This window comes from Macaca mulatta, chromosome 10, assembly GCF_049350105.2.
Source record: "Macaca mulatta isolate MMU2019108-1 chromosome 10, T2T-MMU8v2.0, whole genome shotgun sequence".
NCBI lineage: Eukaryota > Metazoa > Chordata > Mammalia > Primates > Cercopithecidae > Macaca > Macaca mulatta.
Genome location: NC_133415.1, coordinates 97,939,571 through 97,956,116, shown reverse-complemented (window position 1 = coordinate 97,956,116; position 16,546 = coordinate 97,939,571). Strand labels below are relative to the sequence as shown.

Here is a 16,546-nt window from a genome sequence, read left to right as displayed (position 1 = left end):
AGCCTCCTGAGTAGTTGAGACTACAGGTGCCCCCCACCATGCCTGGCTAATTTTTGTATTTTTAGTAGAGATGGGTTTTCACTGTGTTGGCCAGGCTGGTCTCAAGCTCCTGGCCTCAAGTGATCTGCCTGCCTCAGCCTCCCAAAATGCCGGGATTACATATGCGAGCCACCGCACATGGCCAGTCTATGTTTTAATCAATGAAGACTTAAAGGGTTAAAGATGCAAACCTCTAAGCTGAGACTTTCTCCCTGGGGTGATCAGAAGGCTTTAGAAGGGAATGACTTTCTCACTTCAGGAGTTCACGTTATGTGACACTGCATCCAGGTACATACTAAGATCACTTCAAATTGCCCCAAATTTGGGGAAATTTTGCTCAAGTAGTCAGGATGTCATTATTATGGTGGGCCTCTCTCCACCTCACTCACTTCAATTTCTCCTGGGTCCAGTAGGCAGTCAGGGTTTAATGAGTGTTTCTTGCAGGGAGAAGGGGTCAATGAGGGAATGACAGCCATCCCAAGGGACCTCCCTGGACCCAGACAGCTGGATTCCTGACTCTCCCACTTTCCTCCCAGGAAGGAGGTGGCAAATTCCCTGCTCTATCTGCTGGGCCTCTTGTATCCAGCACAAGACTGAGGGACTGGGCGGTCCACTGTGGAGGTCAACTTGGGAATCCTTGGTCTTCTTTCCCTGTTCTCTTGGCCTTGCGGTGTGATGACAGGTGCATCCTTCTGCACTCTGGGCTTCTGTTTGCCCTGTTGGAAGATGGAAGGAATTCTACTTCCTCACCCTCCTTGTCCTTCCCATGGGATTCAAATGCTTGAACCATTGACTGAAAAGTGCCAGATGCTAACTACATGGATATAGAATGAGGTCTTGGAGAGGGGAAGGAGAACTGTCTGGGAGTCACTGACTCCGAGCAACCTTAGATATTTCTCTTCCTCTTTCTAGGCCTCAGTTTCCCCATCTACATATAACTTCATATAGTTAACACAGATAATATGGTAGATTGGATTATTTGCCTACAATTTTCCCTTTCCCCTCCCCACCCCATGCTTACAGTGGCTTCCCTCAGGGAGATTGTACATCCTGCCCCAGTGACTTGGGCTTGGCAAGGAGACGTGTTTTAGCTAATGGGATGTGGGTGGCAGTGACAGTGTAGCCTGTTTAAAGAAAAACACCACCATTCTTCTTCTTTTTTTTTTTTTTTTTTTTTGAGACAGAGTTTCAGTCTTGTTGCCCAGGCTGGAGTGCAGCGGCACGATCTTGGCTCACTGCAACCTCTACCTCCTGACTTCAAGTGATCCTCCTGCCTCAGCCTCCCAAGTAGCTGGGATTACAGGCACCTGCTACCACACCAGGCTAATTTTTACATTTTTAGTAGAGATGGAGTTTCACCATGTTGGCCCAACTGGTCTTGAATTCCTGACCTCAGGCAATCTGCCCGCCTCAGCCTCCCAAAGTGCTGGGATTACAGGTGTGAGCCACCGCACCTGGCCTCCACCCTTCTTGGAGCTTCTGCCCTCTGCCATGAGAAGAGCTTGCCCGAAGCCACTTGTCTTGCTAGAGAGACACCTGAGGCAAGCCTGAAGCTGAGTCAGACCAGCCAAGCCTCAAACTTGCCAAAGAGAAATAAATCTTTGTGGTAAGAAGACACAGAGATTCAGGGGTTGTTTGTCACAGATTCATCGCAGTAAGAGCTTAACTAGTTCAGATTCTGGTTATTAGTCTGTAATGAATGTCTACTGTAGATCTCCCACTTTTAAACATCATTTCATTCATCCAACCCATAACCCTGAGAAAGGCTATTCCCATTTGACAGTGAAGAAACAGTGGCTATGAGATAAGTGACTTGCCCAAGAACCCCAGCTGAGAAATGATGTAGCCAGGATTAAACCACACCATATTCCTCCCTTGAGAGTAATCAAGGCAGCAACAGCCAACAATTACAGATCATGTGCCATGCACCAGGTATCATTTTAATCACTTTACATGTATAATCTTGTATAATCTCATTAAATCCTCATATCCTTATCGGGTAGGCTTCATTACTTTTCCCCATTTCACACATGAGGAAACTGAAACACCAAGAGGTTAATTTGGCCAAAGTTGTCCAACTTGTAAGTACTAGAGCTGGGATTCAACCCCAAGGAGTCTAACCATAAACTTTACGTCCCTATTGACTATACTAATTAATTATAATCGGTCTTTGAAGATTCCTCCCACTTAAGACTCCTCCTACCTGAAGATTCAGTGTCCACATCTGAAAAATGAAGATCACAAAGACACAAAAAAGTTAAGTGACCAGACTTAATTCTAGACAACTGGAGCCCAAACCTGTTGATACACAGTGTATTGCCCTAGGTTTCTTTCCTCAAAGGCATCAGGAGGAAAATTAGGGGGTCACAGCAGGAAGCTCCCAGGTAAGCCAGTTAAGACTTGGCTGCCAAGAGCCCTGTGACTATCCTGGAGCTCTGAGTTCTGAGCTAGGTCCTTGGAATGGCAGGAGGTGACAGGTCACAGACTATGGCTTCTCTGGCTTTAGGTAGCAGCATCTATACAGCCCATTCTAGATTCCCTGCTCAGCTTCCTGGCTAACTCACTCCCTGTTCCAGCAGTTCTGTGAGTTGGTCTATGCAGTGCCAGCTCCAAGTTCAGCTCCAACCCAATCAGCTCTATCTCTACTGCCTGTCTCCACTGGCTTTCTGAAAAGTCTCCGAGGAGGCTGGTTCCTTTTACAGACTCTAACCTTGCTTTCCTCCCTCACTCATTCAATAAATGTTTGCTGAACACTTAATATAGGCTCTAGGCTGTGCTTTGCAGAACTCATGCACTAATGGATGAGACAAAGCCCTAGCTAGAGAGTTGCATGACATATACCAAACTGGAGAGGCCTGGGAGGCCGGGAGAGATCTAACTCAGCCTAGAAACCAGGCAAGTCTTCCTGAAGATGATATCCAGGTCAAGACCTTGAGTTTTAGCAGGAGCTAGCCAGGTAGAACACTTCTAATTATCCATTCTCCCCTTCTTCCTTACCAATGGCAATGTCCCCAGTTAGAAATACTTGCCCCGCCCCACCCCCAGGCTCTTGGAGTGCCGGCGACATTCCATATTTTGACCCGGGTGGTAGTCACAATGGATACATACATTTGTAAAAAAAAAAAAAAAAAAAAAAAAAAAACATTCAGCTGTAACTTAACATTTGTGCACTTTACCACGGGAACAGTATATTTCAATTTTAAAGGTAAATTAAAATTTCAAAAATATGTTTCCTCTCCAGGCTCCCTTGCACCAAACAATGATCGTGTGACCCAAGACTGGCCAATCAGAAGCAAGGGAAATCTATTAGGAAGGGCTTCCTGGCAAGCTATAGTTTTCCTAACTAAGGAGATGGACTTGGCCTTTTGTCTGTCATCCATTTACCCTGTGTCCTTCCTGGAACATGGCTGCTGCCACTAGAACAGCCATCTGGTGTCCTTGAGGATTGTCTTAGTTGGGTTCCCCCAAAATAAATCTTGAGATGAAGAATCATATGACAGTGACGCTTCGGAAATGTTTTCAGGAAAAATGGCTATAGGAGTACAGAAGTTCACCATGAAGAGAAGCCAGCGATGATGTGAAATCCAGTGAAGTCCCACAGGGCAGTTCTAGAAACAAGCATACATGGAGCACATACATTCTCAGGTACTTCAGGTTCTCCCTGAGTGGAGCCATAGCAGGCTCTGGCAGCCTCAGGAAAGCCCAAGATACCAGCTGTCAGGAGGAAAAACATACCAGGAGTCTCTGTGCACAAAAGTGGTAAAGGATCCCAGAGGAGCTGTGGGCACGAATGAGTCACATAAGAATGGTGGAGGAGTAAGTGACAAGGAGCCTGGGTCTTCAGGGCTATTCATGAGCAGCTGCACCTACCCTGGCCTGCCAAAAAAAAAAAAAAAAAAAAAAAGTAAACTCTTTTCTAGTGAAGTCACTGTAATTCTGTTTCTGTTCCTGCAGCGAAATTAAATTTTAACTGATCTGCAGGGTAAAGAAAGGGCAGGAAGAGTTGTTCGTGGAGAGGGAACAGCATGTGCTGATCCTCATCTCAATCCTGAAAGGTGGGTGTTGTTCCCATTTTATCGATGAAGAAGATAAGGATCCAAGAGAAGTGCTTGGCCCAAGGTCACACAGCAGTTTAGTGGCAAAGGCAGGATTCAAACCCAGTGTATTCATTATCTATTGCTGTGTAACAAGGTTTCACAAATGCAGCAGCTTAAAGCAACACACATTTATTATCTCACAGTTGCTATGGGTCACGAACCCGGGTACAGCTTAACTGGGTCTTTTGTTTCAGTTTCTCTGCTTCACGAGACTGCACTCGAGGGGTCGGCCATGGTGGGAGTCTCATCTGAGCCTCAATTAGAGAAAGAGCCACTTTCAAATTCACAGGGTTGTTGGCAGAATGTCAGTTCCTTGAGGACTTAATGGACTGAATACCACAGCTCCTGGCTGGTCGTTGGCTGGAAGTCACCCTCATTTCCTTACCTTTCCCGCCTGGCGACTTGCTTCATCAAAGCCAGCTGGAAGTCACAACCTTAAGTAACCTAATCAGAGAAGTGACATCCCATCACTTTTGCTATATTCTGTTCATTAGAAGCAAATCAGTAAGACCTGTCCACACACAAGGGGAGGGGATTGCACAAGGGCATGAACCCCAGGAGGCCGACATCACTGGGAGACATCTTAGAAGGTGCCCGTCACATCCAGGTCTACTTAATTCCAAACACTTACGTATTTTCTGCAACATCAAGCTTACTCTGAAGGTAAAACTGCACGGATTCAAATGGCTAAAACTGGCCAGGGACTGGGGGAGAATTTGGGGGACAGCCCATCCATGATACACGAAGGACAGGGATACCCCATCCTTCCCACCCATAATGCCCACCTTCCCACTCTTGTGGCTCACAAATTCCACCAAAACTTCATTTACCTCTCACTGTGTAATCTGGGGATGAAACCAGATCCTGGTTTCATTCTCTTCTGCCCTTGGGAAATAGGTCTGTCTTTTCTCAGTTTTGGAAACTTGTCTCTGCAGCTCCAGGGAAAACTCCTGAGTCCTAAGGGGCAGCGAAGGCTGCAGACAAACTCTTACGCCAGGAAATAGAAGACCTGCTTCTCGGCAAATCTGCCTCAGTTTCCCTGTTGGTCAAATGAGGGAATTGGGCAAGATGCTCACTAAGCAGCTTCTTCCTCTAACTTCTTCTTTCGAGGGAAAAACTGAAGTGGCCCAGCCTAGAGCTGTGCTGTCTAATATGGCAGCCACGAGCCATGTGTGGCTCCTGAGCACAGAAAATGTGACTAGTCCAAACTGAGATTTGCTATAGGTGAATCTCAAAAAATCTCTCTCAAAAACTAAAAAATAAAATAAAATAAATGAGTACACTGGATTTATATATGGAAGGCAGAATTCAGATGACCCCTCCTCAATGATCCTCATCCCTGTATAATCTCCTCCTGTTTAAGTGTAGGTGGAGCCCATGAATGTGTGTTATATGGCAGGAGGGAGATTGCCCTGGGTGGGCCTGGCCTAATCAGGTGAGAGTTTTAAAGTCCGAGATATTTCTCTGACTGGTTACAGGAGAGGAATTCAGCACTCTCATGTGCCTAAAAGAAAGCAAGCATTCATGCTATGAACTGCCTATGGGGCAGGAACTGTAGGCAGCTTCTAGAATCTGAGATTGATCACCAGTGTACAGCTAGCAGGAAAAGAGAGACCTCAGTCCTATAACCACAAGGAAATGAATTCTGCCAACAATCTGTGAGCTTGGAAGAAAACTCTGAAGCTCACATGAGAACCTCAACCCTGGCCAACACCTTGGCTTCAACCTGGTGAGACCCCGAGGGTCCAGTGAGGCCATGCCCAGACTTCTGACTTATAGGAACCATGAGATCATAAATTTGTATTGTTTTAAGCTACTAAATTATGGTAATTTGTTGTGTAACAATAAGAAAAATCAGTACACTGGATTTTAGAGACTTAGTACAAAAAAAAAGAAAATGTAAAATATCTCAATAATTTCTTTACTGATTCCAATGTTGAAATCATAATATTTTAGATTTAATAAAAGATATTACTAAAAATACAGTTGATCCTGAAACAACACAGGTTTGAACTGCTACTGTCCACTTATTTGCAGATTTTTTTCCAACAAATACGTTGCAAAATTTTTGGAGATTTGTGACAATTTGAAAAAACTTACAGATGAACCATGTAGCCTAGAATTATCAAAAGCCTGAAGAAAAAGTTAGCTATGTCGTGAATATCTAAGATATATGTAGATACTATTTATGTGTTAATCGGCTGTTTTTGTTATAGGTAAGGTTTCTGGCGAACAGTAGGGTATTACTCGTTAAGTTTCAGGGGAGTCAAAAGTTATATTCTAATTTTCTAGGCATGGAGGAGTGGTTTCCCTAAGCCCCACTGTTCAAGGGGTAACTGTAATTTCACCTGTTTTTTACTCTTTAAAATGTTGCAATCAGAAATTTAAAAGGATATATGTGGGTCAGGTACAGTGGCTCATGCCTGTAATCCCAGCATTTTGGGAGGCCGAGGCAGGTGGATCATTTGAGGCCAGGAGTTCAAGACCTGTCTGGCCAACATGGCAATATGCCCTCTCTACTAAAAATACAAAAATTAGCCTGGCGTGGTGGTGCATGCCTGTAGTCCCAGCTACTCAGGAGGCTGAGGCAGAAGAATCGCTTGAACCCGGGAGGCGGAGGACACAGTGAGCCAAGATAGTGCCACTGCACTCCAGCCTGGGCAACAGAGTGAGACTGTATCTCAAAAAATAAAAAATAAAATAATATATGTGGCTCACATTAAAGGTGTTGGACAGTGCTGGCCTAGAGGACTCAGAAGTCAGCCATGGGACCTCCGGCAAGTCACCACACCTCTCAAAGCAGTTCTTATCTGTGAGATAGGAATAATAGTAGCACTTACTGAACAGATAAATTTGCAGTTTGAGTGAGATTGAGGAATACGCTTGACCCAAGGTAAGTACTCAATAAATGTTGGTAATTATCATTATTGTTAATAACAATATTTGCAAAGGCTCATATCCAGGCCCTAGTCTCCAGTAACCTCTCCCCAACCAGGCACACAGCAGCCACACAATAGGTACACGTGTGGGGACTTCACAACCTCTACAAAGCTCTTTGGCACATGTTCTTTGCCCTCACAACCCACTTAGCAGGTTGGAATCAGGAGCCCGTGGGCAGGTAAGGACACTGCGCCTCAGGGGTAAAATGATTGTTTCAAGTTCCACAGCTCACCTAAGAAGAACCTGGGACTCCAAGGGAGATGAGGCCACCTTCTACAGCTCCCTAACTCAGTTGCCCACGGTGTGAGGAAGTGACTGGAGCTCACCCCTAAAATGGGAGACATAAGATCCTGGCCCTGTCAAGAGTGTGCCAGGAATAGCTGAGATCAATCACTTACAGCAGCTGAAGTACCCTGGCACATACTAAACACTCAATTAAGCAAATCATGATTACTGTTGTTCCTTTGCCAGAGAAGCTTCTGCTGAAATCCCTCTCTAGGGGGAATCCTCATGCCCTAAATGACCCCTCCTTCCCGGCCCCGTAACTCCGGAGGATGCCCCTGCAGGTAGGCCCAGTCTCCTGACACCACCACCCCCCAACCGAGTCAGGAATAGAAACCGCCGCCTCCAGCCGCCAGCGGCCTCACTCCCTCCTCCGGCAGCGATCGATGCGGCCTTCAGCCGCGGGGGACTAGGCAAGGAAGAAGGAAGGAGAGGGCAGCGGGGCCGCCTGCAGTAGGAGGCTCTGCGGGGCCGGCGGGACAGCAGCGAGACCGAGTATAGCCAGCGGCCCCCAGACTCGGTGACTTTGGGACAGACACAGGAGGCGCCCGGGAGGTGCCACGACAGGTAAGGGGCCTCCTCTGGGGAGGGACGTGGCTCCGGGATGGTCGGGGCAGCCAGAGTGGGAGGCGGGGCTGCCTGGGGTTCCTGGTGCTCTTACCCCCTCTAAGAGACCTCCCACCCCGCAAGGAGGAAGCAGTGTGGGGTGGCCGCGCTTTGGAGACCCTGACTGGTCCAGTTTACTCATCTGTAAAATGGGATTAGAAAACCTCCCTGGCAGGGTTGGTGTAGAGATTAAACCAAGTGAGGTGTGCATGGAGCCCAGAGAAGTGACTAGCAGATAGGAGGTGCTCAAAATAAGTGTGTGGAGAGAGAATGAAATGAAAAAAACCTGGTGTCCAACCTTAGCTGTGCCATGGACTAGCAGGGTGATTTTGAACAAGTCACTTAATCTTTCTTACTGATCTTCAGGTTCTTGTCAGAAAATGTTTGTTGAATTAATTATCCCATTTCACAGAGCAGGAAAGTGAGTTCCAGATGGACAAAGGGATTTGTCCAATATTATGCTTCTAATGGGTGATGGAACTGGATTAGAAATTTCATTTTTTGATGCCAAATGCAGGTGGAGATCCAAGTGGAGGTGGGAGTGGAGCTACATCACACATGTTTATTGTGCATTGATTATGTGCCAGGGACCATGCTGGCAATCAACATCTTGCATCATTTAATCCTCTGAGCCTCTCCTGGAAAGTATGATGCTACTCGGTTCCACAGATAGGGAAACAAGCCCAGAGAGAGGGCAACGAATGCACTCAAGGTCAGCAGCTAGTAAGTGGCAGACTCAGGTCCGACCAGAGGGTAGTACACGGGATTAACATTTATTGAGCATCTACTGTTTACCCAGGGCTTTGAACAGATACCACAATAATGATTCATCCAAAGCAACATTACCCCCATTCTAGACGTAAAAGAGCTAAAGCCCAGAATGGGAAGGAGACTGGCCTGAGGTCACAGAGCTAATAGTAACAGAGCTAAGGGTGGAACCTCAAATTCATTTAACGCCAAGCCCAGGTGCTTTACACACACTTAATCCCTAGTCTAGGCATTACTGAACCCACAATGCAAATGAGATTGCCAGTGGTGAGGAGGTGTCACTAGCCTCCAATTCCAGCAGAGCCAGGAGTCAGGGGGTGGTAGAAGAACCTAAATCCTCCCTGAGTATCCACTAAGGCTAAGCACTTTCTATAATCTACCTTCATCCTCCAGTCATCCCCGGAGGTAGGTGCTATTGTCTACGATGTGCAGTAAATTGAGACCTGGAGGATAAATAGCTTCCTCAAGTCCCCAGGTGCATCAGGGGTGGAGATAAACCCAGGTTTGCCTGACTCCAGAAGATAGTGACACCAGTGAATAATTTATTAAATTCCTTCTGTTAGCCAAGCCCAAGAAAGACATTAGGTCATTTTATCTTCATAACCACACTTTGAGGTGAGTATTTTTATCTCCATTTCACAGAGGCTCAGAGAGGTGATGTGACTTGCCTAAGGTGACACAGAGAGCCAAGGTTCAAGGTCATGTCTGGCTGACTCTACAGATGTTTTACATAAGCTAAAGCAGGAGATCTCAAACTTGACCATGTATCTGAATCACTTTCCAATCTTGTTAGAACACAGACTGCTAGATCCCAGCCTTAGAGTTCCCGATTCAGTAAATCGATGACAGGCTGAGAATTTGCATCTTTGACGAATTCCCAGGTAATGCTGATGCTGCTGGTCCGGGGAACACACTATGAGAGCCTCCGGTCTAAAGTGGTGCTCCCAACACCCCTAGGAGGTAAGTGTTACTATCCTCATTTTGCAGAAGAAACAGGTTCAGAGGGCTGGAGGGCCCCAGATCCCACAGTAGAACTTTGCTGTAAATAAATCCAAGTTTGTCCTGGAAAAGGAGACATCCTATTGAGCACCCACTAGGTGCCAGGACATCCTGCGATTCCATTGCTTTCCTATCCTTCCAGGTAGATCTAAGCATTTATTTTCCAAAGGAGAAAAATGAAATGGGGGTGGTGTGGGTCAGTGATTTGACCAAAGTCAAATGATGGGGATGAAGGATAGTCAAAGCCAAGCCTGACTCTGAGTCCAGAGGGCACCTGCCACCTACTGAGCGCCTCCTGCATACCAGATGCTTCACACAGAGTCTCCAACACCCCTTGGCTGGTTGGATGGAGGAGGGGATTTTAACCTGGTCTTCCTGGAAGGGAAGCCCAGGAACTCCTCAGCGCGCCCTTCTGGTGTCCGCAGGGAGGGGCACTGAAGCCTTGGTGAGCGAGTGCCCGAGCCCTGACACCGGGATCCGCTGGCGACAAAGCGACGAAGCGCTGCGCGTGAACGTGGGTGGCGTGCGGCGGCTGCTGAGCGCGCGAGCCCTGGCGCGCTTCCCGGGCACGCGGCTGGGCCGCCTGCAGGCCGCGGCGTCGGAGGAGCAGGCGCGGCGCCTGTGCGACGACTACGACGCGGCGGCGCGCGAATTCTACTTCGACCGGCACCCGGGCTTCTTCCTGGGCCTGCTGCACTTCTACCGCACCGGCCACTTGCACGTGCTCGACGAGCTGTGCGTCTTCGCCTTTGGCCAGGAGGCCGACTACTGGGGCCTCGGCGAGAACGCGCTGGCCGCGTGCTGCCGCGCGCGCTACCTGGAGAGGCGGCTGACCCAGCCGCGCGCCTGGGACGAGGACAGCGACACGCCGAGCAGCGTGGACCCATGCCCCGACGAGATCTCCGACGTGCAGCGAGAGCTGGCGCGCTATGGCGCGGCGCGCTGTGGCCGCCTGCGCCGCCGCCTCTGGCTGACCATGGAGAACCCGGGCTACTCGCTGCCGAGCAAGCTCTTCAGCTGCGTCTCCATCAGCGTGGTGCTCGCCTCCATCGCCGCCATGTGCATCCACAGCCTGCCCGAGTACCAGGCCCGCGAGGCGGCGGCCGCCGTGGCTGCGGTGGCCGCGGGCCGCAGCCCGGAAGGCGTGCGCGACGACCCAGTGCTGCGACGCCTCGAGTACTTCTGCATCGCCTGGTTCAGCTTTGAGGTGTCGTCGCGCCTCCTGCTGGCGCCCAGTACGCGCAACTTCTTCTGCCACCCGCTCAACCTCATCGACATTGTGTCTGTGCTGCCCTTCTATCTCACGCTGCTGGCTGGTGTGGCACTGGGCGACCAGGGCGGCACGGGCGGCAAGGAGCTCGGCCACCTGGGCAAGGTGGTGCAGGTGTTCCGCCTCATGCGCATCTTCCGCGTACTCAAGTTGGCGCGCCACTCCACCGGGCTGCGCTCGCTGGGAGCCACACTCAAGGTACGGCCTTTGAGGCCAGGTTGGAGCGGGGATAGGCGGGTGTAGCCATCTGGCAGGTTAGCAGGTAAACTTACAAGCCTCCCAAGTCCAGGCGCACGTTGAACTGAGACCCCGTCCTTTGTGCCAGGCACAGGGCTGGACACCAGGTGTATGTTTCACATGCAGTCTGATTATCCCAATAGCTCTGTAAAGAAGGGTTTACCTTTTTCCTAGGGAGAAAACTGGGGCATAGCTTTGCTTGTCTTTCTTTTTCAAAACAAAGAAAAAAGACAAAGATCACTTTTGATATATCTATCAAACATCAAATTATATGTATCATAAAGATGTGCCAAGCAGGATGCTGACTTTCTGCTAGAGCCTTTCTTCTGGCACTATCGGGGCTCTGATAATCATAGGTCACTCTTAATAGGTAAAGTCTAGGAATAGCCCCAGGAGCTAACACTTACTGAGCACTCAATCTGTGCCAATTTCACATCCATTATCAATTTAGTCCTTAGGAGAACTTCCTCAGGAAGATGCTATTATTTATTCTCTTCCCGTAGATGAAGAAGCTGAGGTTGGAGGGTTGGCTCTTTAAAGCCTGGTTGCAGTTTACTGAGCATCCTCCTGGTGCCAGGTGCTGCATTGTGGGTGAATCACTGCCCTGGCAAGCTTGCGCTCAAGGGGGTGAAATCAGCCTGGTTTGAAGAGGGAGGCAAGGCGAACGGCGTGTGCCGAGGCCTGGAGAGAGAACAGGATGAATGCTGGGAGGAGGACATGGAGGGAAGGAGATTCCCAGAGATGAGATTGAAGAGGTGAGCTGGGCAGGATACCCAAGGGCCGTGAAGTCTTGGCACATGATTTTGGGCTTGGTCCCGAGGGTATAGGAGAGTTCCTGAGAGGTTTAAACAGAGGTAAGTGTTATTGTCACTGCTTTGCAGATGTGGAAACTGAAGCTCCAAGAGGTGACAGTGCTTGTTGGAGGTTCCTCAATAAGCAGTAGAGCCCAGAGAAGAACCCAGCTGTGCCTGGCTCCAGCACCTCATGTTCTTTCTCCTAAAACTCCACGCAACCCTGCTGATAATCCCCAGACAATGCTAAAAGAAAGATCCCTTCCACCCAAGGCTTAGTAAAGCCTCTTGTATGCCCTCAGGATACTGGGTGCTGGCAGATGACCTAGGCAGAATCCTAGGGCACTGGGCAGGTATAAGGAATTACATTCGCCAGACCCCCTGAGCTCAGCATCTCCCCAGGGAAGATCCCTGTGCCCCAGAACGCTGCCCTATCTCCTCCATGCAGAGAGCCAGGGCCCGACACTACTAGCTTTGTCTTCAGTAGGGGAGAAGAGTATTACTGATCAGGGCTGCCAGGGTCTAAGATGCAGGTGTAAAATACTCCAGATGAGAGCCTTGCTACTCAAAGTGAGGCCCCTGCCCACCAGCAGCTTTCTCATCATTTGGAAGCTTCCTAGACATGTAGATTCTCTGGCTCTACCCAAGACTACACAATTGGGTTCTGCCAAGACCCCTGCATGATTCTTCCACGCATTAAAGTTGGAGAGAGTCTGCTCTAGACTAGGGGTTCTCAGCCTTGCATTACTGACATTTGGGATCAGGTAATTCTTTGATTTGGGAGCTGCCCTGTACATTTTTGGATATTTAGCAGCATCCCTAGCCTTTACCCACTAGAGGACAGTAGCACACCTGTCCCAGTTGCAACAACCAAAAATGTCTCTAGACATTCCCAAATGTCCCTTGCAGGGGTAGAGGGGATGGGGGCAAAACCACCCTGTTTGAAATCACTGCCCTAGAGCTTGGCCTCAGGGACAAAGCAAACATACACGGCCATAGGAAAGTGAATTCTGTAGGTGGTCCAGGGGACTTATGTCCTCTCAGCTTCCTGGAGGAGCAAAAGACATTTTTATACTTTTCAGATCAGCCAAAAGTACATGAAACCAACTCTTTGCATTGTAGAATATAAACTATGGTTGTCTTGGTTCCGCAACAGTGTAAAAGTCACAAGCTCTTCATTCCCTGGCTGTGGTGCCACCAGTAACCCAGAGTTAGAAAAAACAGCTGTAGCCTAGCAGATACCTTGGACAATAGAAATTAGGCCTGTGCTCAATACCAGGGAGTTTTGCTGCCAGCTGTAGTTCAAAGATCTTAAAGTCAGGGGACCTGGGTCTTAGCACCAGCTCTATCTTGCTCTGACTTTGAACCTGTCCCTTATACTCTCTGGGCCTCACTTTCCCTATATGCCTAATACCAGGACTCTAAGCCCATCCACTCTGACTTGGCTTTCTACATTCTCTTTCAGCACAGCTACCGTGAGGTGGGCATCTTGCTGCTGTACCTGGCCGTGGGTGTGTCAGTGTTCTCTGGTGTGGCCTACACAGCTGAAAAGGAGGAGGACGTGGGCTTTAACACCATCCCAGCCTGCTGGTGGTGGGGCACAGTGAGCATGACCACCGTGGGCTATGGGGATGTGGTGCCAGTGACGGTGGCTGGCAAGCTGGCAGCCTCAGGCTGCATCCTAGGGGGCATCCTGGTGGTAGCGCTCCCCATCACCATCATCTTCAACAAGTTCTCCCACTTCTACCGGCGCCAGAAGGCTCTGGAGGCAGCCGTGCGCAACAGCAACCACCAGGAGTTTGAGGACTTGCTGAGCAGCGTTGATGGGGTGTCGGAGGCATCTCTGGAGACATCCCGAGAAACCTCTCAGGAGGGACGGTCTGCAGATCTAGAGACCCAGGCCCCCAGTGAGCCTCCACACCCTCAGATGTATTAAAACCAGGGATCCGTGACCCCCTGCCATGCCCCTACAGTCAGCTGAGACAGCCGAGATTCCTCCCCTGCTAAAGTTCTTCATGGTAGTGAGCCTCTCAAGATCATTCATGCTGTCCTGAGAAATGAGATTCAAAAGCTGCATTCCTTCCTCCATTCCTTCCTCCAAAGGTCCAGGGCAGGACAGTGCTATCCTAGATTCTGTGAGATTCTGCGAGCAACTCAGAAAGCTTTATAAACCTTCCTCCAAGCCATTCATGAAGCAGGCATGAGCCAGAGGGAGGAAGTTGAAAGGATGCTAATGATTCCTGAGCACCTCCTGTACATGAGCCAGGTCATGTTTGGCCCTGTGTTGGAGAAAGATAATTATCGCCATTTCACAGATGAGGAAACCGAGGCTAACAGATGAGCAATGCCTCTCCCAGATGTCACAATTAGAAGTGGCAGAGTCAGGTTTGGAATCTGGGCTTGTCGGTGGGCCTGGAGCAATGCTCCGTCAACTCCATCTTTCTTCTGCCCTCATGAAGTTTGCATGTGGGTTTTGGGGATTCATGGATCCCCAGAGTTGATCCACAAGGTCAGAAATCCCTTTCAGAGCCAGAGAAAGGTCCAGACAGGAGATTTGGATATAGGAGCTCTGGATCTCAGCTGTGGTTCCTTTCTAGGAGCATCCAACAGGAGTCAGCTCTCAAAGATGAGTCCTGGAGGGAAGGAGGATGAGTCCTGGGAGGAAGTACAATAGCATTGTACTTGCCTCTTTAGCTGGTATGCAAGATTTGCTAAGCAATAATCTTCCAGTCTTCCTCCCAGGGATGATGTGAGAGAAAGAAACTCTGAAGGGGCCCTGGCCTGAGGTCTAGGCGACCTAGCTGCACCAAGACCTGCTGTGAAAAGTGGTCCAATCCCTGCCCCCAAGTCCAGATTCCAGCCTCTCCGTCAAACGGTCAGAATCTATGACCCAGAGGGCAATGAAAGCCAAGTAGCGCAGAGGGGTCTCTTAACTTAAAGCCGGCTCAGCTCTGAAATGTTGTTGGCAGAGGGCTGACATATATGAATACTGGCTTCCCAGACCCTCCCCCCGCAGCCTGACCTTGGCAGTTCCTTTCTGCCCGTCACACAAACGTCCAGCCCTACCTTGTCCAGCCCTACCTAGAGTACCCATCCAGGCCCATGTGTGACAGTCCTGTCCCTTCTGGCCAGCTCCAGCCCCGTCATCCTTGTTGGGGGCATATCTCTCATACCCATCTGCCGAATCTTCTCTCCACTTGCTGAGAAACTCAGAGGAGGGGGTCCAGTAGCCCTTTCCACATACTGTGGCTACAGCACCCAGCACTGTGCTATTGTTGTCTGACTGTGGCTGTCTCTGTCCCATCACCCTGAGCCTCAAGATGGAAGACACTGTCTGGTTGAACTCTGGGCTTGGTGCAGAGCAGGTGTTTGGTAAATGTTGAATAGATAATTCCTACAGCCCACTGGGTGCCAAGCACAGAGGGGGAAAAAAAGATAGCCAGAGAGAGACCTGGCCCTCAAAAAGGTGTGAACAAGACTGAAAAGGAGGTCCGTTCAGCTCTGCCTGCCCCGTCCCTGCTTGGTTCTTGAAATTTTACAGTATCTTCCTTGTAGGTTCTTTACTTGCTTACTCAACAAATACTCGTTGGAAGAATCTTAAACTGGGGCTTCATGTGTGGCCTGCAGTCATGTTTTGGCTTAGTCCAACAGTACTTTTATTATATTTTAAGAATTTGAATGCCTTTGCGTGAGGCATGCGCTCTCAGGTTCCCCATAGTGTCTCCCCCGCTGCCACCCACAGACAGACGCACACGCTGTTGTTATGCCCAGCCACTCTGATTTACTGGCTTCTGACTTGTGGACTGCTTACTAGTCTCAAGAGATACAGTGGTGGAAAAATATATCCCTATACTCATGAAGCTTACTGACTAGTAGGGAAGATAGACTCTAATGCAATAATCACACAAATATATCATAGTGAGCTCTACTAAGTACGGGTGTGTATGATGTATCAGGGACCATGGCCCGAGAAAGTGAGAAGGCTTTCCTGAGCAAGTGACAATCTAACCTGCCATCCAAATGATAAATTGCTAATTAAGCAAATGGGGTTCCAGGGGGGAGTACTCCAAGCAGAGAGAATGGCACGTGTGTGTCATACACAGGGTCTAGTACATAGTTGGCCCCCTACATATGAATGGATTCTGGGTCTCCAGATTGGAACAGAGGATGGAGCTAAGCAGGAAAGGGCTTCTCATGAATTCACCACACACATACCAGCCCTTCTGCACACTCTGCTCCTTACATCAAGGCCCAGCTGAACCCAGCTTAGGGGCAGATCAGAAGGGCTGCATGTACCACCCTTATGGTCTTGCCGAACACACCAAGAAACCCGATGGCTTCCAAATTTTCTGACCCTACGAACAGGTCCCTGATACTGGTGTGGAGAAAGCTCAAGAGAGAACCATCTGGCCTGAGCCCACTGTGAGGCTGTTTGTGGTCCTGGCAGAAAAGCAACAACTCGCTCCCCTTCCCATGTATCAATGAAAACCATTATGCAAATAAAGAGCTGGGCCCCA

The 16,546-nt window shown here is 49.1% G+C and overlaps 1 protein-coding gene across 2 annotated transcripts; it reads left to right on the top strand.

Moving 5' to 3' along the window:
* The first annotated feature begins 7,718 nt into the window (after positions 1-7,718).
* Positions 7,719-16,546, top strand: KCNS1 (potassium voltage-gated channel modifier subfamily S member 1). Of its 2 annotated transcripts, NM_001168626.2 has the most exon segments (5): positions 7,734-7,925; positions 8,482-8,687; positions 9,614-9,692; positions 10,157-11,199; positions 13,495-16,546. In NM_001168626.2, coding segments are annotated over 3 exon segments (1,590 nt in total). In that variant the 5' UTR covers positions 7,734-7,925; positions 8,482-8,687; positions 9,614-9,616; the 3' UTR covers positions 13,966-16,546.